Genomic DNA, 27,483 nt, shown 5'->3' on the forward strand with positions numbered 1-27,483 from the left:
ATTCAAACATGGCCAAACTGCGGCTCGCGAGCCGCATGTAGCTCTTCAACCAATTTCATGCGGCTCTCGAAGAAAAAATTAACAAATATTTTTAATGCAGCTCAAGTCGAAAAAAAATATTCCCAAAAAAGGTTTTTTTATAGAAATTTGACTAAAAGTAAAAACGCAGTAGAGTATATCTTTTCCCACACTTTTTAATTTTGTCAACGCTTACTTAACATATGGAAAAATAATTTGTATATATTGTCAAAGCTTAAATTCTTAATCACTCAATTTAGATATGCAGGGTCAGCAGAAAACTATTTCTGATCTCACGCAAACAATCTTTAGTTTTCAAAAAAAATGCTACTTTTTAAAAATGATATAATGTCAATGAATTTCAATCATTTTCCGAGATTGAAAGAAAAAGTCGGAAATAGAAAATGAAAAGCTTAAAGAATATGTGGATAGATTGCAGGAGTTGTTGGTGAATTTCAATTTACGATTTCAAGATTTAAAAAAATTTAAAATTTGTATAAATTTTCTTGTAAATCCATTTGAAATTGATATTATTGGTGAAGACTTCATATTTCCACAATATTTACTGAGTAAGTTAATTTCAATGTTCGGCATAACATATTGCTGCGAATCATTATATTCTACAATCAAATTTATTAAGTCCAAGCACCGGTTGCAGCTAACTAATGAACATTTGACTGAGCTTATACGTACGGCATTCACAAATTATAAGCCAGATTTTCATAAATTTGTAATACACACCAAGCCACATGTGTCAACCAGTAAAGTATAAAAATATCATATTTTTTTCTTTAATTCTAACTCTTTTTCATTTGTAGGACTAAGACATTTTTAACCAGATATTACATAATTTATAATTTATATCATTGCGGCTCGCAAAAAATTCAAAATTTTGAGTTTTGGCTCTTACCATGACCAAGTCTGACCACCCCTGCTATAATTCTTTTTTTATTCTTTTATGTTTTTCATTTTCTTTTTTGTGTTTGTATTTCTGTTTGTTATACTAATGCCTTTATATCTAAGAAGTCCCAATGCTCAGAGAGAAACTTGAAAGCACGACCTTATTTTATATGGGTTTTTTTTAAATCGAAGTGGCTATTTTTTGAGAAGAAATATTAAAATAAATTCACACTTATTATAAAGCAGGTAAAATTTAGAAAATATATTTGAAAAATATATTAATATTTTCATTGATAAAAGAACAAGCACAACCTTCGCCTTCAACGTTTTATATGTTACTGAAAGCATTTAATTATTTTTAAGTGAACAGATTTTTTTTCTCATAGGGTAAGTTAACTCAAGATATGGGGAGTAACTGTGGTGTCAAGTTGAAAATATAATTAATGAAAGATAATTCTTACATATTGATATAAATACATAGTAAAGAAAAAATTTGAAGAGAAATTAGAAAATAATATCTAAAATGCAATCAAATATTATTTTTTAAATACAAATTTTATAAAAAATTCAAAATTTTACCTCTATTTTTATTTGAAAAAATATTTAAAACTTACTATCATTTATATCAATTACCTAAGAAAAAAATATTTAAAATGTTTGGAAAAAACAATCATATATTTTTATGACCGGATTTGAATATTTTTCTATTTTTGAAATAAATGGTATTTTACCAAATGACTCAAAAATTCTGACTGTAAAATAACAGGTATTTTAAAATTCTTTCGTTTAGAATTAAGATAGGTCATACATACACATGCAGGGACATTTTATAAATGGATTGCTCTTGTTTACCTGCTAATAAAATATGAAAAAAGAGCACAACAAAATTTTTGAAGCTCTCAATATAACGTGTTTGAAATAGTTTTAAAATAATTATTTAAGAAGAAATTTATTGGAAGTAGGTACATGCACACATATTTATTTTTAATAACTTAAAAACTAACTGAAATTATTTGAAACAATTTTATAAGTAACGTATAAATAACCGAAATGAGATAATTCAAATTGTTGAAATGTGTCAACCTATATTACTTTTATTAACATTTTTGTTAGCCGACACTACTCAACTTATCTTATTGGGAAATACAGAATGTGCATAAAAAATCATACATCCTCCCTCATTAACATTTGAAACCATACTGAAATATGAACTTGAAATTTTTTTAAATTTTTTCTTTCCTCCTACTTTTCTTTCTTTTTCGTGCAATAGAATTTAAATGGGAAGTTTTTAAAAATTGTGTATAATATCCTGAGATACTTCAAAATATTAAACTCTTTTTTACGTAAAAAAAAAAAAAATAATAAGAAATATGGCACGATCAGTGGCATTGAAAGAAAAAAACAGGAACGAAGTCAAAAATTCGTAATATTTCGTAAAAAAAATTGAGTATTGGGACTTGTTAGATATAAAGACATTAGTTATACGCATAAAATATCCGGAAAAGAAAAAATCTTGCAAAATATAGCATAGATAGTTTTGAAATTGATTAGATCATAATATCAACTTGTAAAGAAAATTTTACGATATATAACTTACGCTATATTCTTCTTTTACTAATTCAACAACATTTGATGAATCATTGGACAAAGTTGCGCATGAAGAGCCTTCTATTTGTTGCGAAAGTTTCTCATAGACATCTCTTTGAGTGGACGTTACCGCAAATATGATATTTATAGCGTTCTCTTTTACTTTTTCATTGATTTGTGAAATGCTCGGGTAATCCAGTATGGTTGAATGTGTGTATGCGTTGCGTTCTAAATGACATAAACCATCGTTCGGTTCAATGACACCTCCAAGCTTTGTATTGAAATAGTTTATTATTTTTAAAGAAATCAATTACCAAAGTAAGTTTACCTTCCCATCACCAGCGTAGTGAAAACCAGCGTCAGTTGAAAAAACTAGCAGACGGCGAGCCTCGTGGCGCCAACCAATTTGTTGACGACATACAACAGCTTGCATAATAGCATCGAAACCGCCTTCGGGAGCATCCAAGTTTCCAGAAACTGCAGCTTTGCGAACTTCTTCCTGCATATTTGTATCCGAATTCAAACATTATTTTAACATAACTGATGTAACAGAAGAGATGTTTTTAATATACTTTTACATATTTTTGTATTTTGCCGAAAATATATCTACAATACTAATCAAAATCCATTTTTTATAATATAATAGATAATATAATTGATATAGTAGTTGAAATTTTATATCAACTTCTTTTTTTGCATTGATCGCTAGTTTATCGTTACTAAAGAATAATTTTGTATCTCAATTTTGGAAACCAAATTTCCTATATTTTTAATTAGATAGTCTCATATATTCAATTAACTTTTCAAATTTTGTTAAATGTTAAGGAACTTCTTGAAATGCTGATTAGGCTATTAATCAAAATAATGCGAATTTTATGTACTTTTGAAGAAAGTGATAACACTCGCACAGTGTCTTCTTATTTTATTAGCAAAAAGGTGAATATCTATGACGTTATTGTGGACATAAATATTTTTCTCTTTCTAAGAAATAAATATTAAACAAACTCTTATTTGACAAAAGGTTGGTGACAAAAAGTACGAATTTTAATTTTTTTTAAATACAATATGTAATTTAATTTTTTTATTAAAACAGCATTTTTCTTCTTTTATTATGATTAACACTGTAGATATCTTCTTAACACTTTGTTTGCAATCAAAAATATGTACAAGTTTTAAAAATAAATTTTAGAATTTAGATTTTTAAATTACATTAACAAATTTATTAAAGAACAATATACATAGGTTAGTATTAGAAAACCAATCATTATTAAAGAAATGAAAACAGAATAAGTATTTTGTTTTTGAAGCACAATCAAACTTTAGCCAATTTTAACGAAAACTTTATTACACACTCGTTTAGCAGAATATTTGTTGGAACATATATATACCGTTATGAATAAAATATAATAAAAAAAAACTATGTTTTGTTCATAAAAAGTTCAGATTTATTTGAAAAACTTACAACGAAATATGTTCAAGCTCTTACAACTTGTAATACATTTTAATATGGAATTGCAATGATTTCCTAATTTTTTGCGCTATAAACCCAAAATAATTCAATTTTAAATTCATTTACTATTATTCATACAATTAAATTTACTAGCACAAAATACAAAAATACTGTTATTTTTAAAAACTTGGGAGTATGTATTTCCCAAGTTTCGAATTCTGGAAAAATATTCGTTTAGTGCACAAAAAATAAGCTGAATTATTCTTTCAAATATATCTGATTTTTTTTATATTATATTTTTTATATTTTTAGACAGAAATAATTTCTTTATTCAGGATTTTTGTGGAACGCTTAACTATTATTAAGTTTATAATTTAATTTTAAAGTTATATCTATAATTACACACTATTTAATAAAAGCTATTATTTGTTTTATTGCGTTGATGTTTTACATTGTTTTTTCACTATATAAAACATTAACCGTTCATTTCCGGAAGACCCAAGTTAATAATTCTTAAATTATGTTAAATGTAGTTATTCAAAAGTTATTTACGTCAATGTAACACTTACAGTTTTCAAGAGAATATAATTAAGAATTACAATAGCCTTGTTCTAAATAAGAACATTTACAGTGACAAAATTATGTAATTAGATTTATCTGAGCATTCTCTTTATTATATTTCACTATTAAAAAGCTTTTTGTCTGAAAAAATCAACATCTTTGAAATATACTTATACATGAAAATTTATTTCACGTCTTTTAAGAAGTAAATGGAAAATGTCAAATCTTACTTAGTTGATTATCAACATACTTAAAAGATCTATTTATAAAAATACTTAAGGAAGAACACTGTATTTTCATTCAATTAACATTTCTTTGGTTATTACAGTTTTCTCCCAATGAACAACTCTTCATACATTTTGTATGAATTCCGAGACGATTCTTTGGTTCTCGAATAAAAAAATAACAAGCAATTATTGAAATGATTTATAGCATTATCTTATAAATTATAAGATAAAAATTAAAAAAAAAACTATTGTAAATTAAAAAACGTGTATTAACCAATTTTATCTAACTGTTGGTTTTGCACTATTTTGTTTTGATACGATAACTTTCTTAAAAATTCACGAGAATTACACTCAAAATGTTTTAAATTTAGAATGCAGAATAATAAGACTTAAGAAAGATAAAAACGCTTTCATAAGCGATTTATTTAACAAAAAAAAAAAAAATCGTATTATTAAAAATTTATCGATGCGTAAATGGCTCATATAATTATTTTTGAAAAAAAAAAATCAAACTTTATTAAAATTTTTACTGTAAGTAAAGGCTTTTAAAAATTTATTCTTTTAAAATTCTGCATAGTCTATTTTCAAGAAAACTACTTTTAGCATTAAAACGACACAGATATATTTAGTATACTTTAAAAATTTTAACACCACCTTCATAATATAAAAAAATTTTAGATGGATAAGTATATTAAAAACATATGTGTAATAGAAAAAGGCAATCTAAATCTGCACTCTAGGTGAGTATGTATATTAAATTCTTTATTAAATTCACAAACCAAAGGCTTAACATTATTTTAACATTATTAAAAAAAAAAAAAACAAAGACCTAGTTTTCCGAACTATGACGACCTAAATCAAAATATAATTTTATTCAAAAATAATTTTCTCCTTGTTTCTTAAAATGATCACAAGGATGAAAATTTTATTTTAATCATACTACAAAAATATACCAAAATGTTCGAAATAAATTTTTTTTTTTTTTCTATACTTTGTACTTGAAAAACTTCACATTTTTCAATTTCCTTGCATAAAAACAATTTTTATGGAATAGAAAATATGCCTATTACAGTTATATTCCTAGCAAGCTTTTATTTTTCATTATTTCCCTTTAATTATAGGCATGGGGAATACGTCAAGAAGTTTAGTGAATCTAACAGTTTGACGTTATATGTAACGAATTCTACAAAAAACCCAATTTCAGAAAGGTATAAAAAATTCTATTGTGACAGTTTACTTTAAAATATTGTCTACATTGTAGTGTAAAAAAAAAATGGACCAATAAATTCATTCGCCATAAGTAATACTGAATGATACTTCGCCAGATAAAGAATTCAAGAAAATTACGTTGCATATTAAACCTGAAAAATATGAGAATAATAAAGAGTACCCACAAGAAGCATTTAATAGAAAAAGTGAATATTTATGTGGGTTGTCGTTACATTTTTGCGCTGAATACAAGCCGTTTATTTTGAAAATGGCATAAGTTACTTTTTCAAAAAAATCGAGTTAATGGCAACACTAAATACAATTGAACAGTATCTTTTCATTCAATATGTTGAGAACTATTGAGATTTGTTCCAGAGAAGTTTTGATATTAGTTTTGGATTAACGGTATAACAAACATGTTTATTTTGAAAGTGGCGTAAGTTGCTGTACTCGGGAAATTAATTATGGGGTTTAGTGTGAAAGAATAGTGTGTGACATGTTATGTGTGTGTGAAGTATTGTTTTGAACTATTTTCAGTATCTTTAAAGAAGTTGTGATCATTGGACTTATTTTCATAAGTGCGAAAGAATAATGCAGTTTTGTAAATTATATTATAGTGACATCTAATATAGTACACATAATTAACATTATTCTATTAAAATTACTTTTATATGATGTTATCGGACAGCGAATTAGGAAAAACATACATAAAAATTTGAAACAAAAACGATTTCCGAGGACTTAACCACTCCTATTGATGACGAAAATTAAATTGGTCTGATATATTTTCATATAAATTACTTATACTTACATAATATGTTTCTAAATGAACTAATTATTTTTGTATTTAATGAATATTAAACAAAATAATACTTAAATCAAACCTTTATATTAAATATGTTGATGGTATGAATTATTATTATATATGTAATTTATTCAACAATTTTAGTAAGTCACGGCCTTTTCAAAACGTCACTTCAGTAAAATACGTCGAACGAAACATGAGTCAGTCATTTTTCTAAACTATTTATTTTGAAAGTGACTTAAGCCACTTTACCGTACTGAAAAGGGGTGATTTTTAAATGTTTATACAAATAAATATTTTGAAGTGAATTAAATTCTTTTTTTCTTTAGTTCTAGCTATTAAAATATTTCATCTTTTTCAATAAAAATGATCCCCGCACAAATTTTTAAACTGATATTTGCATAATACTCGTATGTATTATGTTGTTTGATACGCGATGAAATTCTTTTTTAGAACTTTCGATTTTTCATTTAATTTTTGCTAACTTTTTATTAGTCTCTTTAAAAAATCCAGCTATTTTTTTTTCTATATATATACGCTAATGCTTCTTCCAGAGGCTCTGATCTGAGAAAAAACCGCCAGATTGTAGAAAAATTTTACTGAAAAATTAGTACCAATGCGTCAAAGTACCAGTAAAGAGCCTATATAAAATAATACAAAATAAGGATTTTATTATTTAAATAAAAATCATTTGAGTTGTTCTAACCAATGTTTTATAGAAAAAAAAAATCAAAAATAGATTTTTGCAGTGACTTTTTTTACCGATACGAATTTGTCTCAAAGTACTAATATATTTTCGGACCGCATATTTACCCGGTTTCTTGAATTCAAAAGAAAATCATGCAAATTCATTACGCATTTGTAGTAGGTCTTTTGAATTTAAAAGAATTCAACGATAATAGAGAAAAATCTTTACAAGAGAAGCATAATTGTGAATGTTTAAGCAAAAAAATGAATTTAATTATCAAAGATTTGGTACACTTACCACTTGCAAATACAGGCGGGTTATACTAAAACGCGCTATGAAAGAGAGAGATAAAAAGGTAATTTTTCGAATTTAAGTAAAAATAAAGTCAATTCTATAGATAAAAACGATATTTCAAACTAATGAAATGTAGTAAATGCGGATAAGTGAATCTCCATTTTTTTTGTTTCTTTTTTGAGGAATTTTGAATACTTTAAGAAAAACTATATGTTTTGAAATTTTATGATTCAGAAGGAAATTAAAATTTCAAGTTTGAATTTTAATAAAGACACCAGCCTAACTTCAAAAAATTATTCAAGGTATTAAATATGAAAATTTAGAAAGATAGGAAAAGACACAGAAGGATTGTTGTGAGTTGTTGGTGATGAATTTTAAGAATACAAGTTCTTTATAAAATACAATAAGAGTTGTGAAAAGTATTTTCTTTCTTCACAAATAATGGTTTGATTAAGACACTATTTTAATTTTATTGCTACCATGCATTTAACTATAATTTATTTTTAGTTACACTAAGTTACACTTTCAATCCTTTAGTTTCCAAATAATTGTTTTCTATAGTTTTAGATCGTTATAGTTTGGAAAAAAGAAAACAAAATTTTTATAATGTACTTACATCTATATATGTAGGTTGAAAAAATAAATAAGATTTTATGAAAGGGTAATTTTTTTTTGCAGAAACTAAACTTACAGAAAATGAATCAGTATCCGTGTTTAAAGCCATTATATGACGATAACCATATGGAGCAGCGCAGCCTGTACAAGGTTCTTGTAAGCTTAAATGATTAATGATATGATATTTTTGTTTATTTTTTACATAAAACTTATAAATGCATTTATGGTTACTGTATTGATCATCATTATACAATCATATATGTAAATAAATTTTTTTCATAAAAGACAAAGTGCTTTTTATTCCACAATATTTGACATTTCTACATGCGATTTTTCATGTGATGAAAACTGTAGGACTAATAGGAACTAATAGAAATACTGTAATACTTAAATTTTCAACGGCAGAATGTTTAATGTTATAACGATTCTAATTCAAAAAAAAAAAGCTTGAAACGTAGATCTTGGAAAACTTACTGCGAATAATTGCAATTTATTGTATAATTGCATAAGTTTTACGTGCGAAAAAGACGCAGATTAAGCAATGTGAAAATTAAAAAGTTGGCTTGTGTATGGAGTAATCGTTTACTCAATTGGCAAATAGTTAACAGCACAGCCTCTACTATATAATGAAATGAATTTGTAAATATAAAATATATCTCAATAAGTTCTATAAAAAATGTGCACGTTAAATTCTTGATTTCTACATTTAAATTGAATCGTAGCAATGATAAAATATAAATATGAAATTAAAAGTTTTTAAACAAATTTAATTACTTCAAATATGTTTCTAAGAAAAATTCATAAAATTTACAAATTAATAACAAAAACTATAAAACCATATTGTGATAAGAAAGAATTTTATCACTGTTACTTTTTTCATACCTAAGAGTTTGTAAATTTTCACACTATGTGACGCATATTTTGATAACATGGCATTTATAGCGTCCTTGTGTATTTAAATATTATAGCCACTCTTTATTGATCGCTATCGAATGAAAAAGCTGTTTTAATTTTACTCTATATATTTTATTAAATTCTCATCCAATTTAATGTAGGTAATTTTTAGGATTTTTGAAAATCCTAAAAATCAAAAAATAAAATATGGCGAACTACTATTCCCAGCAAGATCAGAAATTTTCTAAGTCAGACTTCATAATTTTTTGTCAACAACATATTTAAGTTTTAAAATATCGACTCAAGTTGTACCCAGTTATACATAACACTAAAGGCATATTTTCAGTTGAATATATTTTCAATAGAATGTGGAAAATAAATTGACTAACACGTCATTTTATACAAAGTTTGTTGTACGTCTATTAATATAACTTTAAAATAAAAATGCGTATTCCATTTTACAGTTTTCGATTCAAACTGGTTCAGCAATAAAATCTGCTCCTCAAGTTGATAGTCATTATCATGAAATTATGCAAACAATTTGAAACCCTCGCATTTATGAATTGGATAAAATCAACTGTTTTATTCAGTAACTCAGTTTTATTAAATTGCATAGACCCATTTATTTACAATATTGCATGCAAATTATAATTGCATAGAACCAACCTTATTTATCAACGAAAATCATTTATTTCCTAGTTATTTTTTAATTCAGTTTATGTAAGTTATACTTTTTGTCTTTATAAAAATGCAAATCGGAAAAAAATAATATTGCATTTTTCATAAATATTTTGAAATATTTTATAAAGAAAATATGTATGTATATTATACACAAAAGAAAATTCATTAAAAATGCTTAAATCTAAACACAAATACTACATATAATTCAGCGACGGATAGAAATGAAAGAAAAAAATGCAAGTACATAATGAAATAAGAAAAAATTAAAACACAAATGATATAATATACTATAATAATAAGTACTTAATAATATAATTTTAAAGCAAAAATTAGTACGACCTCAAATCTATAGCGAATAAAATACATAAATTTTGAAAAAAAATTAAAATTATGCAACTAATAAAATGTACAAATAATTTCTTACGGAAAATGTACGTGTATCAGTGCTAAGAGCCATATGATTTTTGTAACCGTAAGGAGCTTCACAGCCATCACACGGATGCTCCAATCTTATTTTTATGTAAAATTATTGTTTTTATTTTAGCATATATTAAAAAAATTTTTTTGTCGGTTAACACATCCATAATTTTTAAAATATAAAAAAAAAACAATAATTAGCAAATTTTGAATAAAAAAAAATCGGTGCTTACCACTACGGGTAAATAGTAGAAAATATTAGCTTTTTTTCCTTTTCTTAGAACTTAATCGCAATAAATTAATATATTTTTGAAAAAAAATTTTCTTGTCAATAACCATTTTCTTGGTACCATTTAGTGTAAAAACAGTCCCAAATATGTTTTCGAAATATGAATGTCGTTCTTTTGAATATATTTAAAACTAAACCTGAAAACTTACTTTTTCGGGATTGTGGAAACATATGGCATTAAAACTTTGTCTACAAAACTGCCGAAACCAAGTCTAAAATTTGAAGTAATATTTCTCATAGTTTGCGACAATAGGTCTCCTAAGATTGATAACTTCTCCTTATCGTCTTCCATTGATTTAGATAAATCCATTAAATAATAGAGATCGACCGGATAATCCTCGGCTTGAGCATATTGAAAGTGTAACTTATGTGCCTCATCTAAAAAATTGAAATGTGGTCTTGGGTTCTACCCAAATACTAAATCTTATGATACTTACTAACTCTCATTTTTAAGGAAACTCGCTGAGGACTAATTTGCACAATACGTCTTGTTTGAGAGTACGAATACGAATTTTGACCATATGAGGATGACCCAGAAGAACTTGAATAACTGTAAGATTCTTGATAACCAGCACCAGAAAAATAGCCCTCATCACTCTGGGCAGTAATCATTTTTTTAGCGCGTGTTAAATTACGTCCAAATAAAATTTTTTCCTCATTGTCGGGATTGACAATAAATTCCTCAGGACACTGTCTATATGAAGGCACAGAAGGTTCAAAGCAACGAGGAGAATCGCCAAAATCCTCCTTCATACACCAAGCACAGCTTTTCGTTCGAATACACTCGCGACAGCTTGACTTGCTTATGCAAGGGTTATGCGTATATTTATCAAGAAAACCCTGTGCATTTGTGTTATGTATTACTGCACAAAATAAAATTACGAAACATAACGTAATATGAGAGCTCATACTATGGCTTTTTAGAACTTGCAACGATTTAAATTTCTATGCAAATGACTTGAACTCTTTATTCCAATTACTATAAAGATTATTGTTGCTTATGCTCATGCACATAACTCTCAAAAGATGAAGAATGTTAAAATCATCTGAGAAAACTTCACACCTTAAAAAAAGATATATATTTCCATTACGCGAGTTTGAAAACTTAATTTCTCTTTAATTTAAAAATTAAGAAATAAATTGTTAAATATTTTAATACGATGACTCATTCAAACCTTCCTTGAAATAATATTTTTATATGTATATGTATATACGTATATCTTAACTTTTTAGAAAAGACTCAAATTAGTCATCCTTAATGACAAAATAATTTAGAAAAATTTAAGCCAATACGTACATATACATATGTATACATATGTATGTATATTTTAAGCAAATTAAAAAAAAATTGAAATTCTTTGAATAGAAAACTGGATTTTCATTGTGTGGGCTAACAGTCTAAACCCATGTGTAAAACGCCTATTTCAATTAGTTTTTAGAATTTGAAAATGCAACATACAAATTTGCAATTGCAAATCATCACTTTTCATTGTTGCATTTATACTTTAAAATTAATTAACATTACTTTATATGGCAAATTTTAAATTCAGATGTTATTTTTTTTCATGGCTAAATTCATAACTTATAAGTGTACTCTTTTTAAAACTTACAATTTTTTTTTAGAACTGAAAATTTTCAATAGGTATTGAAATAAATATGAGCAAGTTCACTTATAAAAGAAATATTACGATTGCCTTTAAAAAAATTTTTTTTAGTCAATAACTCCCACACTTTATATATTTTGTTTCTCTAGTCGTTTTAAAACTGACATTTCGCCTAGTGGTTTGGTACAGAATACTCATGTGTCGTTCGCGAACGAACTAACTTGGAAAACGAATCACTTCACTGAACTTAGCTGATTAGTTCACTTTTTCAAAAATGAATCGTTCAGCGTTCTTTAAGAATTCCAATTTTCTTTTTTAGTTATTAAAAAATATGACTGTATATACATTGGTAATTGATATACATTTTATATTATTCCTTATTTTTTTCTATATTAATATTACACAATACAAATAAAATTGAACGACATACCAAATCCAATACTCATAAAAAAGAACGATATACTATATGCAATGTTGATAAAAGCAAACGAGAAGGAAAATAAATGAGAGGCTATACACACACAAAAGTAACCGAATCAGTTGCCAATATAAATACAATTGCCATGTGTCGTTCGCGAACGAACTAATCTTAAAGAACGAATCACTTCACTGAACTTAGCTGATTAGTTCACTTTTTCAAAAATGAATCGTTCATCTTTCACAAAGAATTCCAATTTTCCTTTTTAGTTATTAAAAAATATGACGGTATATACAATGGTAATTGATATACATTTTATATTATTCCTTATTTCTTTCTGTATTAATATTACACAATACAAGTAAATTTGAAGAAGATACTAAATAACGCATATGCAATACCTATAAAAACAAACGACATACTCCCATATGCAATATTGATAAAAACAAAAGAAGTAAAATAAATGAAATTCTATACACACAAAAGAGACCGAATCAGTTGCCAATATAAATACAATACAAGTAAAATTGAACGATATACCAAATCCAATACCTATAAAAACGGACGATATTATTCTATATGCAATATTGATAAAAGTAAATGAAAAGTAAAATAAATGAAATTCTATACACACAAAAATGACCGAATCAGTTGCCAATATAAATGCAATACAAGTAATATTGAGCGATATACTAAATCCAATACTCCTAAAAACGAACGATATAGTCCTATATGGAATATCGATAAAAGCAAATGAGAAGTAAAATAAATTAAATACTATACACACAAAAGTGACCGAATCAGTTGCCAATATTAATACAATACAAGTAAAATTGAATGATATGCCAAATCCAATACCTATAAAAACGGACGATATTATTCTATATGCAATATTGATAAAAGTAAATGAAAAGTAAAATAAATAAAATTCTATACACACAAAAGTGACCGAATCAGTTGCCAATAATAAATACAATACAAGTAATATTGAGCGATATACTAAATCCAATACTCCTAAAAACTAACGATATACTCCTATATGGAATATCGATAAAAGCAAATGAGAAGTAAAATAAATTAAATACTATACACACAAAAGTGACCGAATCAGTTGCCAATATTAATACAATATAAGTAAAATTGAACGATATACTAAATCCAATACTGATAAAATCGAACGAGACCTGAAGCAAATGAAATTTATTCTACACAAATAAATGTGGCCGAATCAATTGCCTTACCAATATAATATACAGTACAAATAAAAGTATTGTATAAAAGGAGACATGAAGTATAAATGAAATCCAAAACAAATAAAATTGAACAATATGCTAAATAACATATGGCTACAGGCAATACAAATAAAATGAACGAGAACTGATCAAATATAAATACCTAAATATTTTAAATAAAAGAAAAAACTAAAAAAAATTAATCATTATAAGTTAACATTATAACCCATTAGGGATTGAAGTCAAATATTAAAGTAGGATAGGATTTCAGTTTCCTTCGAGTATTAAAAATACAGATAGTTACAAATATTTTTGTTCTATAGATTACTTGTGAGGAATATTAAATTTAAACTCAAATAGTTTAAAATTTTTATTTCTTCAAATTTAAGAAATTGCTTATAATTTAACAAATATTTAATTAAAAGTTTTAAATTTTTCTCTACGTTTTAAACTTTTTGGTTTATATATTGGTTTACATCATTTTGTGGTTCAAATTTACAAAACCCTTACATATTCTTTTCTTTAAAATTTACCATAAATACGCCATATAATTACAACCAAAAGGCATGCAATTATATATACAGAAGGGAAGTGAACGAAATGCACGATTGAACGAGATTTTATAATCGGTTAGTGAAAAAAAGTAGTTCGTTCAGAACGAATCATTAAAATGAACGATATTGCTTATGACTAATAAAGAACCAAACCAATACATCAGTCATTAATAAGGTTATCGATAGTACATGATACAGGTGGGGAACTATCGATGAAATGCATATCAATGATATTTGTCTTAGCTATCGAAACTAATCGATGGTTTCAACCGACATAATACTGTTGTCAAACAAACTTCTTGTCAAATAATAATAAATTTTGAAAAATGACAAGCACTTCTAAATTTTATATATTCCATTACATTATTATTAAAGATAAACAAGACATTTTGAACAAAAAACGTAATTTAAGAAAACAAATGTGAGGTTTTGTTGCAATTATATTCAAGTATTGGGTTTTGTTGAAAGTAAAGTTGCAAATAAAAGTTTTTTTGCCATAATTTTGATCAGAAACAAACGCCAAAATGCTTTTAATGTCAATTTTGTTCAATATTATATAAATTAAACAATAACATAAATTAAATTTTGGTTATTTTATATAAAAAAATGTAAAAAATTGTAACTTTTTCTAATGTTGTAAGAGATTATAAATTTGTCCTGAACTTGTTTTATAAGAAAGAAATTTAAGCACAAGTAATTTATTTTAAATACCGCTATAACCTTATTTGGTTAAGTGTAACAGAATTATAAATGAGTAAGTTTTCTGTAGTAAACTGAGCGTAATATGTAGTTTATTTTACAACATAATATACAATTTTTGAAATTACTACAACGTTACATGAAAAATATTATAATTTTGTGTTTTTAAGTCTACTTTGCCAACAGGGTCATTGAATAATGAGTAATTTTAGAAAATTAAATAGAAAGCTTCAAGGAAAATGTTTAATAAAATTAGAAATTAAGATGGCACTGTAGAAACTAACATTTCGTATTTTAGAACTTTTATAAAAATTTTAGATTTTTTTCATAAACAAATCAAAATACTTCGAAAACTGAATCAGGGGTCGATTTAACAAAAAATTTTTTTTTCAATGGTTGATAATTTTTCCGAAATATAATTTTTTTATTGGTGTGAAAAGAAAACTTCCTTTTATTCGTCGCTTTAAAAAGCGAAAAATAAAAAAAAAAAGAAGTATTTTATTCCGAATAAAAGGAAGTCGATTTAACATTTCTTATCACATCTAAGAAGCTAATTGAACGTAAATAAAATGGAAATATAACAACGTTTATTTCGAATCCATTTTAACATTTATTTCTACAGTTAGTACAAGGACTTCAAAATATTAAACGCATATACCAATCGATTTTTTTGTTTTGTTTCATGCCAAGATTCCAAAATTATCTAAGCTTTATGTTATATTAAATAGCTTATTATCTAAGCTATTCTTGCGTTATTCTACCTAGCGTTATTTAAATTGCTAAATAAAATTCAAAGTTTTTTTCCTGAGTTTATTTTAGCTGTCTTTCTATATCTTTTTTTATCAGATAAGCCCAGAAATTAAGCATTGATTCACGATTTATTTAGTTTTCAATTTCATAATTATTATGAGTTAATTCTAATGTTGCACAATTCATACATTTATTCCCATTCACTATTCTATAAACATAAAACTATCGAACTTTTTCTTGATTATCAAAAAATTTACGTTTAATCACAATCAATCGATCAATCACAAATTCTAAGGCTTTTGAAAATTTTAATTTATCCTACTGACCTCGCACATAATACCTAGATTTTCTGGTTACTAATAATTGCTTAATTATTTTAACTGTTTAAAAACTAGAAATAGTATAAACATTTGAAAGTTATACACAAGTTACTTTATCAATTTGTTAAAGCCATAAAATGGCTTGCAATAATCTTTGAAATCTGTCAATTAACATCATGTTTCATGATAAAAATATATTATGTCAAGTTTTAAATTTACAAATAATGTATTTTGAAATAACATTTTACGGCTACTAATACTACAATCCAAGCAAACATGGGATTTTGTTACAAAAAATTTTTTGTGTTGCAAGTAAAGGTTTTTGATATATTTAATTACATTCAAATGTAGGGTTTTTATTTTACAACACTTTTTAATCGTTTTTTTTTTAGTGAAAAAGCAAAGGTTACCAACATGTTTATGATAGCAAAATGTGTAAAATACAGAGAAAGAGGAATAAGATCTTATCATTAGTTTAATTTTTTTAAGTTTTGCATATATATGGGTTTTGATTCTACTATCATCATATATTCAGAATATTATTCTGAATATTCCCTTTTTGGAATGAACGTTTGAAAACACTTGTTAATAGCTATTTCAAGGTAGAATTTTAAAACACAGCTTGTCCTTCGAATATTGAATTTAATCGAGCTTTAACATAAACGAGCTAATGGCATCAATATTTCAATGTATAGAACAGGTATGTCAATCACATTTATTATCACGGGCCAATTTATGGTTTCGGTACATTGCCTCGGACCGCTAATATAAAATATAAAAATACAAATAATAAAGTCATATAAAAAAATATAAAATCATTTTTTTTAAAAATTTACCAACTTTGCTTTTTATTTTCATATTCTCATAAATTGAACAAAGGTCGTTTCCGCACGTTCGGACTATATTTTTAACCAAGCAAAATATTTCATTTTACTAGACATGTGCAAAACTGAAATGGTTTGAAAGTTCGTTCATTCACTCGTGCGTTAACAAATATTTAACTTTTGACGGAAGGCTGAACCCGAAATAAACTCGTAATTTTAAGTCATAATATTAACTTTATTTTGTGCTTTGTTCTGTAAGTGCTTACCACATGCTTTGTGAATTATGTTATATTTTTCTACGAATTGATTTTAATGTCAGATGTTGAATACCAGTCCTGTGGATATACCAAAGGGCTGATATTCAATATCTGATATTGAAATTTTGGTCTTCTGGTAGTTAAAAGTTGATTATAGTGCAAAATAATTTTGTTCGGTTCTTCGTACAGTGAGCGGAAACGTACTTTAAGCCTACAATGCAGCATAAGCGATTACATATGTTAGTCATATATTAGATTACATAGATACATATATTAGTCACATATTATGCGATTACATATATTAGTCATATATTAGATTACATAGATACATAATATTAGTCATGTGTCGTTCGCGAACGACATATCTTAAAAAACAAATCAGTTCACTGAACTTACCTGATTAGTTCGTTAAGAATTTCAATTCTATTTTTTAGTTATTAAAAAAAATTATTACATATATGTAAATAATTTATTTACAATTGGTAATTGATATACATTTTATAGTTTTTCTTACTTATTTCTGTATTAATATTACACAATACAAATAAAATTGAACGACATACTAAATAACGCATATGCAATACTTACAAAAATGGAAGACATACTCCAATATGGAATATTGATAAAAGCGAAGGAGAAGTAAAATAAATGAAATACTATACACACAAAATGACCGAATCAGTTGAAAATATAAATGTACAAGTAAAATTGAACGACATACTAAATCCAATACCCACAAAACCGAACGACATACGAACGACATCAATAATGCTTTATAAAAAGTTTAAGTACGGTATTAATACGATTGCACTACCGTTTCAGAGCTTTAAATACCTTTACATTGTAAAAAAACTGCTCAAGTTTTTGATGCATTTTGGAATACAATTTTTACAATATAAATATATACTTTGACGTTTGTTTTAAAATTTCATTTTAAAGTTCTGTGCAAATGTTAATTTTTAATTTAACATTTGTTTAAAAAGTTAAACAAACATTACCACATAATTAATAACATAGTACTTTTATGCTGTATTTTAGGAAAAAAACTTAATAACTACCACTTTATTGCTGTTTCTTTATTTGGTTATTTCTGGCAACATTTATATGACATTTATAAGGGAAGCGTGCTCGATTTTTTCGATACCCAATTTACTTTTATTTTGGGGTTCAAAATCGCACTGTCACCTTCAAGTGGTGAGTCCTGGTAATGTCGGAGGATAGAAAGTTGATTGAAGGGAGCAAAGTTACATTCGTGTCGTGTCCCGCGGGCAACCTCTTGCTTTGTGAATTTCAGCCTGATATTTATGCGTCAGCTAACGACAGGCGTCCTAAGTCAAAGAACAGCATATGCTGATGCCTGCGTCGCTAAGGGGAAGCTTAGTCGTTAATATGCGAACTCAAGATACCAGGCGCCCTCCAGTTTAAATTAGTCTTCCCATGGTATACCTGGCTCTGCCATGGCTGACCGTATTCCCCGCGCCACTCGTGGGACCACAATGACTAAAGAAATGAAAAACAACAACAACAACAGCAACAACGATAACAGGAACAGTAACGACAATAACTTCAGCTAGGACAAAATAGAGAACAAAAACGGCAAGGCCAACAAGGAAAGCAACGAGCTGGCCGATAATGCCATGATCGATACTCCAGGGTCTTCGGAACCGAAGTTCATTTCGACCGACACAGAGGAAGAGCTTTTTCTCACGCCGGTGGAAGATGCAACAGCGGCTCCGACGGAAACGGATAAGCAGGAGCCTATGCGACCTCTTATCCAGCAAGCCGAAGAGGAAATGAAGAGATTGGAGATGAGGGGAAAGAAACATCATTTCTCTGGTGTCTCCAAAAGATGTATGGCGGCATTGATCAGGGGTGGTATGTCGCCAGAAGAAGGCCGCGAATACGAAAAGAAAGGTTGGCAAAGCTGAGGGCCTGCGGAACGGTTTTTACAACCAACCATCCCCAGAAGAGAGAAAGGTCAGAGAGTAACACTCCTGACGCAGGACCTTCAAAGAAGAGGTCGATGGAGAGCAATGTTGAGAAAAAGGTCCCTGGGAACATTTCCCACTAAGCCCAAAAAGGGCCTCTTACCGGGACGCAGTGGTGCAAATCAAAGTAGCTATTGCTCATGGTTTGCATCCCAATGAGAGGCTATCCGACGTTTAGATGGGGAAAATAAAAGTAACCATCATAGACGAAATGGACAAGGTTCCCGACTCGCATCCCCAGTTTACTGCAGCGTCGCAAAGGGACGGATGGAGATCCGTCACATGCGACAACAGGGACCCCAGGGATTGGATTACCAGTGTCTACAGCAGGATTAAACCTTGGGGCGGCTGTAACATAGCTGTGCTAGATGGAGACAACGTTCCCAGATAGTACATCTGTGATACCTATGTCCCAAAGGACGAAACAACCGTCGGTTTCTCCAGGGAAAAGTTCATCGATAGGATAGGAAAGCAAACTCCCAGCCTAAAGCTGAGCTCTTGGACGGTGCTCCGTATGGATAGAGAAAAGAACGGGGGGTGCTCCATCACCTTCTCCGTAGACGATTCCGGTTTGGAGGATCTACGGGAAGCGGAGTTCCGTCTCTTTCTTAATTTCTCCCGAATAACTGTCAGGGTGAAAGGGAGAAAGTCACTACAGTGTGCTGGCGTCACGGCAGGCTATAATGAGCAGACAAGACAAACGCCTGGCGCAGAAATGATGAGCTGTTCAGAGGAACCCAAAGGGCCCAAGCCCATTGGGAACCTGAAACGACTCCAAAGGCTGCAGCTGGAGCAGATGGGGCCTCTACCAGAAAGGAGAGTGTCGGGCCTGCGAAGACAAAAGAGGAGGGCAGGCCGAAAAGGGAAAGCTCAACGGCGCGCAATTCAAGAAAGTCACAAGGAGAAGGGGGTCCCATGTAGAGCCTTTCTTTAAAGGGCTAAAACCCATAGACAAAAACCGAAAGAAATTATATGGCTGTGAGGCATATATGCACGCCAGGGCATCTACAGATGTTCTGGCTCATAGATTTGTGAAGGATCACCTCAACATCACTATTATCCAAGAGCTTTAAGTAGTGAAGGATCAGGTTAAGGGCCTAATAGGTGAGCTATTGTATGATAATACAATTGGGAGTAGGCCTGAGGCCCGCATCTTGTTTAGTAAAAAAACTAACATATTTTCTCATTCCAGATTACTGCTCGAAGGATCAGGTAGCTGCGTTGGTGAATGTAAGATCCCCCGTGCGTTGGAAAGAGTTTGTTGTATGCTCATCCTATTTCCGGGTGACTGTGCCCATCCAGAAGAACAGTTAAAGGACCTAGTGGACTTCTGTGGAAGGAGAAACTTCCAGCTGATAATAGGAAATGATGCCAATGCCCACCACACCGTCTGGGAAAGCACTGATATAAATAAAATAGCTGATATTTAGTAATAAATTAACGTTTATGAATGAGGGTGATAAGCCGATATTCATAAACGTAATGAGGAAAGAGTTTCTTGACATCATCCTTTGCACTGAATTTATCAGCAATAGAATTGATGCATATCTGACCACAGACAGATCAGGTTCGATATCCTGGTATCTGGGGACCTGGCAGAAGAGTCGGGTGCTTCAGTCCATGGCTTGGGGTCAATTCGAAATGCTCCTCATTGAGAGGGTTGGAACTCCGCCATTGTCGGTCACAAGCCCGAATGCGAAAGGAGGAGAGGGAGGAGTAAGAACTTAGCTAAAAAACCTTAGTTCAACTGGCCCGGTTGATAGTACCATGTAAGGGCTCCTGACGAGGATTAAATGTGAAGGTTACGAACGGCTTTAAAGGCGGATGAGAATAATCTTTCCAACGGCAGCGAAGGCGGAGGAGCGTATACCAAATAAATGTAGCGTCTGTCCTATATGAGGCGGCTGCAAACAGCGTCTGCTTCTGAAAGGACGGTTGATTTGAAAAGAAGGACAACTAAAGTAAACCCTCCAGAAGGCAACGGAAAACCACTGGAGTAATCTATCTCTAGAAACATATGTTAAAGCAAATAACAAAACGGCCTCAGTCTCCGGCAAAAAGAGAGTGTTAAAAATCCCCGGAAGTAAAACAAAAAACACAATCAAGTAGGGAACTTGTAATGTAAATAGCGTATACGAAGCTGGAAAACTTGCAAATACGGTTCAAGAAATGAAGTGGCCTAACTCAAGGAAATGTGTGATGGAAGAAGGAACATTTTATTACTCTGGAACTGACACAGCAAATCACAGAAATGGTGTTGGAGTTATTATTCGTAAACAAATATTACCGTACGTAATCAACTATGTACCATTATCAGACAGAACCTTGCTAGTAAAGTTAGAAACAAAACCTATAGCTATTAATATTTTTTTAACATACGCTCCTACTGCTGAAAAACCCGACAACGAAATAGAACAGTTCTATAGTGAAATATCACCTTTTTTGGAACATACAAAGCCGCATGAAATGAACATCATAATGAGAGACTTTAATGTTAAGGTTGGTTGCAGAGAGGTGGAAGGTATAGTTGGACCTTTTGGTCTTGGAGCCAGAAATGGACGTGATTGTCGAATTTTGCCAGTTAAACAAGCTGCCAGTTACAAACATTTGGTTTCATCTCCCAAAAAGAAGACTGTACACTTGGATATCTCCACAAAGTAATGAAAACAACATAATTCGCAACCAAATAGATTTTATTTTGATGAAAAAGCGCATTAGCTCTTCTGCATAACAGGTAAAAACATATCCTGGTGCGGATGTATCGACACCTCACAACCTTCTTCTGTCAGAAATCAAAATCAAACTGTCAAAACCAAGAAGATCCATTGAGAGCAAAAAACTTGATGTTGAAAGGTTGAAGAATGGCAATATTAAAAACCAGTTGACAGTTGAAATAAATAGGCAGCTAAAGAACATTAACCATTTGCGTGAAGATCCTTGGCCGGAAGTTAAACATATTTTAAATTAGTCATCTTCTAGTATTCTCGGAAAAAAGAAGAGCACCGCTAAGAAAAAATGGATGACAAATGAAATACTGAAGATTATGGACGAAAGAAGGAAATTTAGAAACTAAAATGAAGAAGAATACAGGATGAAAAACTTCAACGTAGTCATTATAATTTCAATCTCCATAGAAAGGTCAAACAAATGTCTGGAATATATAAAAGGTCAAGTCTCTCGGCACTAATTAATAATGGTCAAATAATATAAGATGGAGAAAAAAGTGATCTGGAAGAAGTATATTGAAAATTTGTTTGCTGAACCAACTAGACCAATCAATAGTTCAGACCGGCCTGCAGCAATGACTGGCTGTTCCATTACAAAACAAGAAATTATAGCCGCTATAAATTGAAATAATCAAGTTGATTGATGACGAAAATGTAGTTTTGCTACATAGACTTTTCAACAACATGTATGACACAGGTGCCATTCTACAGAATAGACTTATCGCGACATTTATTCCGTTGCCAACGAAAACCAAAGCCAAAACATGCGATGAACATCGCTTAATATGTTTAATGAGCCACACACTTTTGATCTTCCTCAAGGTGATTCATAACCGTTTGTATCCGAAGCAGAAAAACATATGGGTCGGACGCAATTCGGTTTTGAGCGAGGTACGGGTGTTAGCGAGGCTCTTTTTTGCACCCAGGTACTTGTACGAAATTGCTGCGATGTAAGAAAAGACGTATTTATATGCTTTTTGGACTACGAAAAAGCTTTTGATAGGGTCCTGCCTTACAAACTTATGATCATATTGAGCATGGTTGAGGTGGAACAAAAAACTCTACGATGCATTGAAAATTTGTACTGGCATCAAAGGGCGAATGTACAAACACACGATGGTTTAACGAATAGTGTAAATATTAAACGAGGAGTCCGACAAGGTTGTTTACTGTCACCGTTACTTTTCAACTTGTATGCAGAGACCATATTTTGTGAAGCATTGGAGTTGGTTAATGTTGGAATAAAAATAAATGGTGTATATATTAATAACATCTGATACGCTGATGATACCAAACTATTAGCAGATAACATAAATGAGCTTCAATATTTGCTGGATATAATAAATCAACACAGCAAAAATTATGGCCTAAAAATGAATGTAAACAAAACTAAATTCATGATAATTAGCCGAGACGGGACACCATACCCAACGGCAACAATTAACATAGATAACATTCCTGTGGAACGCGTTACCAGCTTTAGGTATCTCGGATGCTGGTTGACGGAAAAATGGACCTTTGAACAACAAATACGGTTCCGAATCGAGATAGCAAGAAGTGCACTTTGCAAGTTCGAAAAGGTTTTATGCTGCAGAGATTTAAATCTAGGATTACGTTTACGCTTCATGTAATGGTATATTTGGTATATTTTATTATATGGCGTTGAGTCCCGCAAATGAACAAATTGGAGAGTTTCGAAATGTGGCTACATCGACAAATGCTAAAAATTTCGTACATGGATCATGTTATGAAAATTGAAGTCCTGCAACGCATCAATACTCAACGAGAATTATTTTGGACATATAATGCTTGGCGAAAAATACGAGCTTCTGCAACTGATAGTTCAAGGGAGAATTGAAGGCAACAGAGGTATTGGAAGAAAACAGTTGTCATGGTTGAGGAACATCAGGAACTGAACTGGCATTTCAAACATAGGCGACTTAATGCATGTGGCGATGAACTGTGAAGATTACAATAACATCGTTGCAAGAATATAACAACAGCAGCAATCGCCAACGACATATGACCGCTAACATCCAGAAGTGGATAGGCACATTAGAGAGAGAGAAAGGGTTGGGTCCATTCCTGCTTCCGCCAGATTAACGTTGGGTATCGAACTAGCCGTCGGGGCCCTGACGATGGCTATCACTGATGCCTATCATGGCAACTGCTCTGCAATAGGAGGTTCCCGTAGTGGAATAAAGAGCTTTCAAGGCTTAGACAGAGGACCAGAAAGCTGTTCAATAGAGCCAAGACGTCGGGTTCTTGGGCGGAGTATAAAGACCCACTCACGACGTACAATAAGGAAATAAGGAAAGCGAAAAGGAGCCCATGGAGAGCGTTCTAAAAGGGCATGGGTGAACTCCCCAGCAGTGCGCGTCTTTGCAGGGTCCTTTCCAAAAAGTATGCTAGCGGGCCGGGCTTGATAGAACGGCCTTATGGCTCCATGACTGAGAACGGAAGGCAGACGTTGAAGCTACTGTCCTCAACGCACTTTCCTGAGTCGGGAGCTCTTCGGAATCACTCTAATGCGGTCATTGAACAAGGAGCATCTTGGCCCAGGAGAGATGGCAACGGTCCCGTACGGTTTTCACAATGTGCAGGGTTAGGTGGGCTGTGTTTTCGTTCAAGCCCTTCAAATCTCCAGGTGAAAACGGGATATATCCTGTGTTTTTGCAGAGAGGTTTCCATTATATCGCTGGGGCGTTGTTAGAAATTTTTCAGACCAGCTATGCATGGGGTTACATCCCCAACGCATGGAGGGTGGTGAAGGTGATATATATTACGAAGGCAGGTCAAGCAACCACCCAAAGTCTTGAGGTCCCACTAGCTTTACGAGTACCTCTTTTTTATTGAAAGCAATGGAAAAAGTGGTTGATAGGTTTATAAGAGACGACGCACTGGGAACAAATCACTTACATGAAATGAAATCCCTTGCATGGAAAATCTACTAGGCTTGCTCTACAGGATCTAGTGGGGGTCCTCGAGAACTCACTGGACGTGTGGGAGGTGGCAGTTGGGTGCTTTCTTGATATTGAGGGTGCTTTTGATTAACACCCCATATCGTGTTATCTGCGAGTCGTTGCGCAAACGTAGAATTTATGCGACCACGGGCAGATGGGTTGGTTGGATGTTACGGGATAGGATCATTAGATCAACCATAGCTGACAACACACTCTTCATTTCCGCTGTAAAAGGGTGTCCGCAGGGCGGGTTTCTTTCGCCCATTCTATGGTCAATCGTGGATTGGTTACTCTATGGAGGTGAGGTACATGGGTGTAACCCTTGATGATCGCCTCACCTAGAGTACCCACATAGATAGAGTCATCGGGAGGGCTACAACGGCCTTGTGGGCGTGCAGGAGCTTCATCGGTGGGGCCTGAAGCATAAGTTCTAGGATGGCATTGGGGCTATATGCGGTCCTTGCTAGCCCCATTGGAGGTAACGATTGGGTTGCCATCACTGCATCTCCATATAGTGAGGAAGGCTCGGTTAATGACTTACCGACTTCTCTCTGGCGAGGACGGGATGGGGTGAAAATTGGCCCACAGGACTCAAAGGGAGTTTACTGAGGGTGATCCGATTCTGAGAATAACCATGTTAGATTCCTGTCTGTCACGATACAATTTCGACTGCGAGTACAGGGTTCTGCTTCTCAATCGATGGACGTGGGTGCGGGGCGGTCCGGTGCTTGAGTCGGGTTCAAGCGTGTGGTGTGCGGACGGCTCCTTCGCCGTGCGGGCTAGGCTCGCATGCCTGCTTACGGCGGAATCCGGTCTTCACTGGCGGAACACGAAAGTATGCCGCCAGGCGAAGATGTTTCTTCCAACATGTTCGGGGAAATTCGCTGCGGGACTGTTGGGAATGAACCCGAGCCGGGCCATTGCCCAGTTTGATATCACCTGCATAGGCTGGGAAATTCGGGGCCTGCTGAGTGTAGATTTTGTGGAGGCGATGATGAGCTGCTGTGTACATACTTTGAGACTGTCCAACGGCGCAATTGTTTTGGACAAAGTCTCTTAGGTGTTCGGGAACTGCTGTTTAACTCCTTTAGGGATATCTCCGGTTTCATACTTGGCACAGCGATATTGTAGGAGGGGCGTGGGGGGGGGGGGCTACAATAAGTGGCGAATGGCTACGATGGCCCGGGGGATACTACTGCCCCACTCGGTTTCCTTGAAAAATCTACAAATCTGCAATCTACTTTTATGTTACGTATCTACTACGTATAGAATACACATAGGAAAAGTGTGCAATATCAAGAGCGTTTACGAAACTTTTTGCAATGTGATACTTTGTAAAGTTTACGTCGTAAACGCATTATTAATAAAAGCAAAAGAGAAGTAAAATAAATGAAATACTATACACACAAAAGAGACCGAATCAGTTGCCAATATAAATACAATACAAGTAAAATTAAACGATATACTAAATCCAATACTGATGAAAACGAACGACATACTCCTATATGCCATATTGATAAAAGCAAATAAGATATAAAATAAATGAAATATTATACACACAAAAGTGACCGAAGCAGTTGCCTTACCAATATGATATACAATACAAATAAAAGTATTGGATAAAACGAGACATGAAGTATAAATGAAATGCAAAACAAATAAAATTGAACAATATACTAAATAACGTATGGCTATAAGCAATACAAAAAATAACAAACGAAAACTGATCAAATGTAAATAAAATGTGATACAAACGCAAATAAATTTGACCGATTCACGTCAGACGTGTCTATTGCCTAATATAACGTAAATGCAACATAAATAAAGACCAAATTAAATGTCTACCTAAATAAGAAAATTGAAAGATTTGACTATTTGATTCAAATTGTATGAAATAAAAAAAAGGAAACATTGAATAGGCTACCATATGTTTTATATTTATGCATAAAATATTTAAAAAATGATAATAATTATGGTCGGTTTTTTACTTAAATATTTTAAATAAAACAAAAAATTAAACAAAAATTAATCATTATAAGTTAACCCAGCGGATTGGGCCACGAAATATGCGCAGTAAGGTATGCCTGTGTTAAGAGTCCACTAAAATCCAATAGAAATCCAGACGCGATGGACAGACGATGAGCGGCTCTCTTGTCTGCGACTGATCCCTGAGGGACGGCAGAAATTATTTATGCTGCCTTGCGCGAGGGAACTATTCTCAAAGGCTACGAGAAGAAAACTCCCAATAAAACAAAACAGATGCAATGAACAAAACACAGGGATGGTATACCCCAGGCGGTAATCCAGTAAAGCTGGAAAATCCACACTCTTCGGAGGCTGGTCTCATGGATTATGGGGGAGACCACTTATTGCATAGTAAATCGGCGTTGATGGAGCCATTAAGAAGGAGATTGCAGGCCATGCGATTACCAGCATTGGTGATTGCCGACAAAAAAGAACAGAGAAACTGAGAAACTGACTGGATCCTAAAACCGAATAATGCAAAGAAGCGA

General features: G+C 31.4%; 1 protein-coding gene across 3 annotated transcripts in view; it reads right to left on the minus strand.

The window, feature by feature from the left end:
• Positions 1-12,806, minus strand: part of LOC129616793 (integrin beta-PS) — a 30,822-nt gene extending 18,016 nt beyond the window's left edge. The window contains exons 1-6 of one of the 3 annotated variants that reach the window (XM_055532366.1): positions 12,670-12,806; positions 11,073-11,698; positions 10,785-11,013; positions 10,354-10,438; positions 2,834-3,004; positions 2,516-2,776 (exon numbers count right to left, since the gene is read on the minus strand). In XM_055532366.1, the coding sequence (XP_055388341.1) occupies positions 2,516-2,776; positions 2,834-3,004; positions 10,354-10,438; positions 10,785-11,013; positions 11,073-11,544 (1,218 nt within the window). In that variant the 5' untranslated portion in view covers positions 11,545-11,698; positions 12,670-12,806. Of the gene's footprint in view, positions 1-2,515; positions 2,777-2,833; positions 3,005-8,430; positions 8,516-10,353; positions 10,439-10,784; positions 11,014-11,072; positions 11,699-12,245; positions 12,491-12,669 lie in introns of those variants that run through there. The other 2 variants (XM_055532365.1, XM_055532364.1) reach the window with 2 other exon arrangements.
• Between the last annotated feature and the right edge of the window lie 14,677 nt (positions 12,807-27,483).

This window comes from Condylostylus longicornis, unplaced genomic scaffold, assembly GCF_029603195.1.
Source record: "Condylostylus longicornis isolate FDR11 unplaced genomic scaffold, ASM2960319v2 ptg000291l, whole genome shotgun sequence".
Taxonomy (NCBI): domain Eukaryota; kingdom Metazoa; phylum Arthropoda; class Insecta; order Diptera; family Dolichopodidae; genus Condylostylus; species Condylostylus longicornis.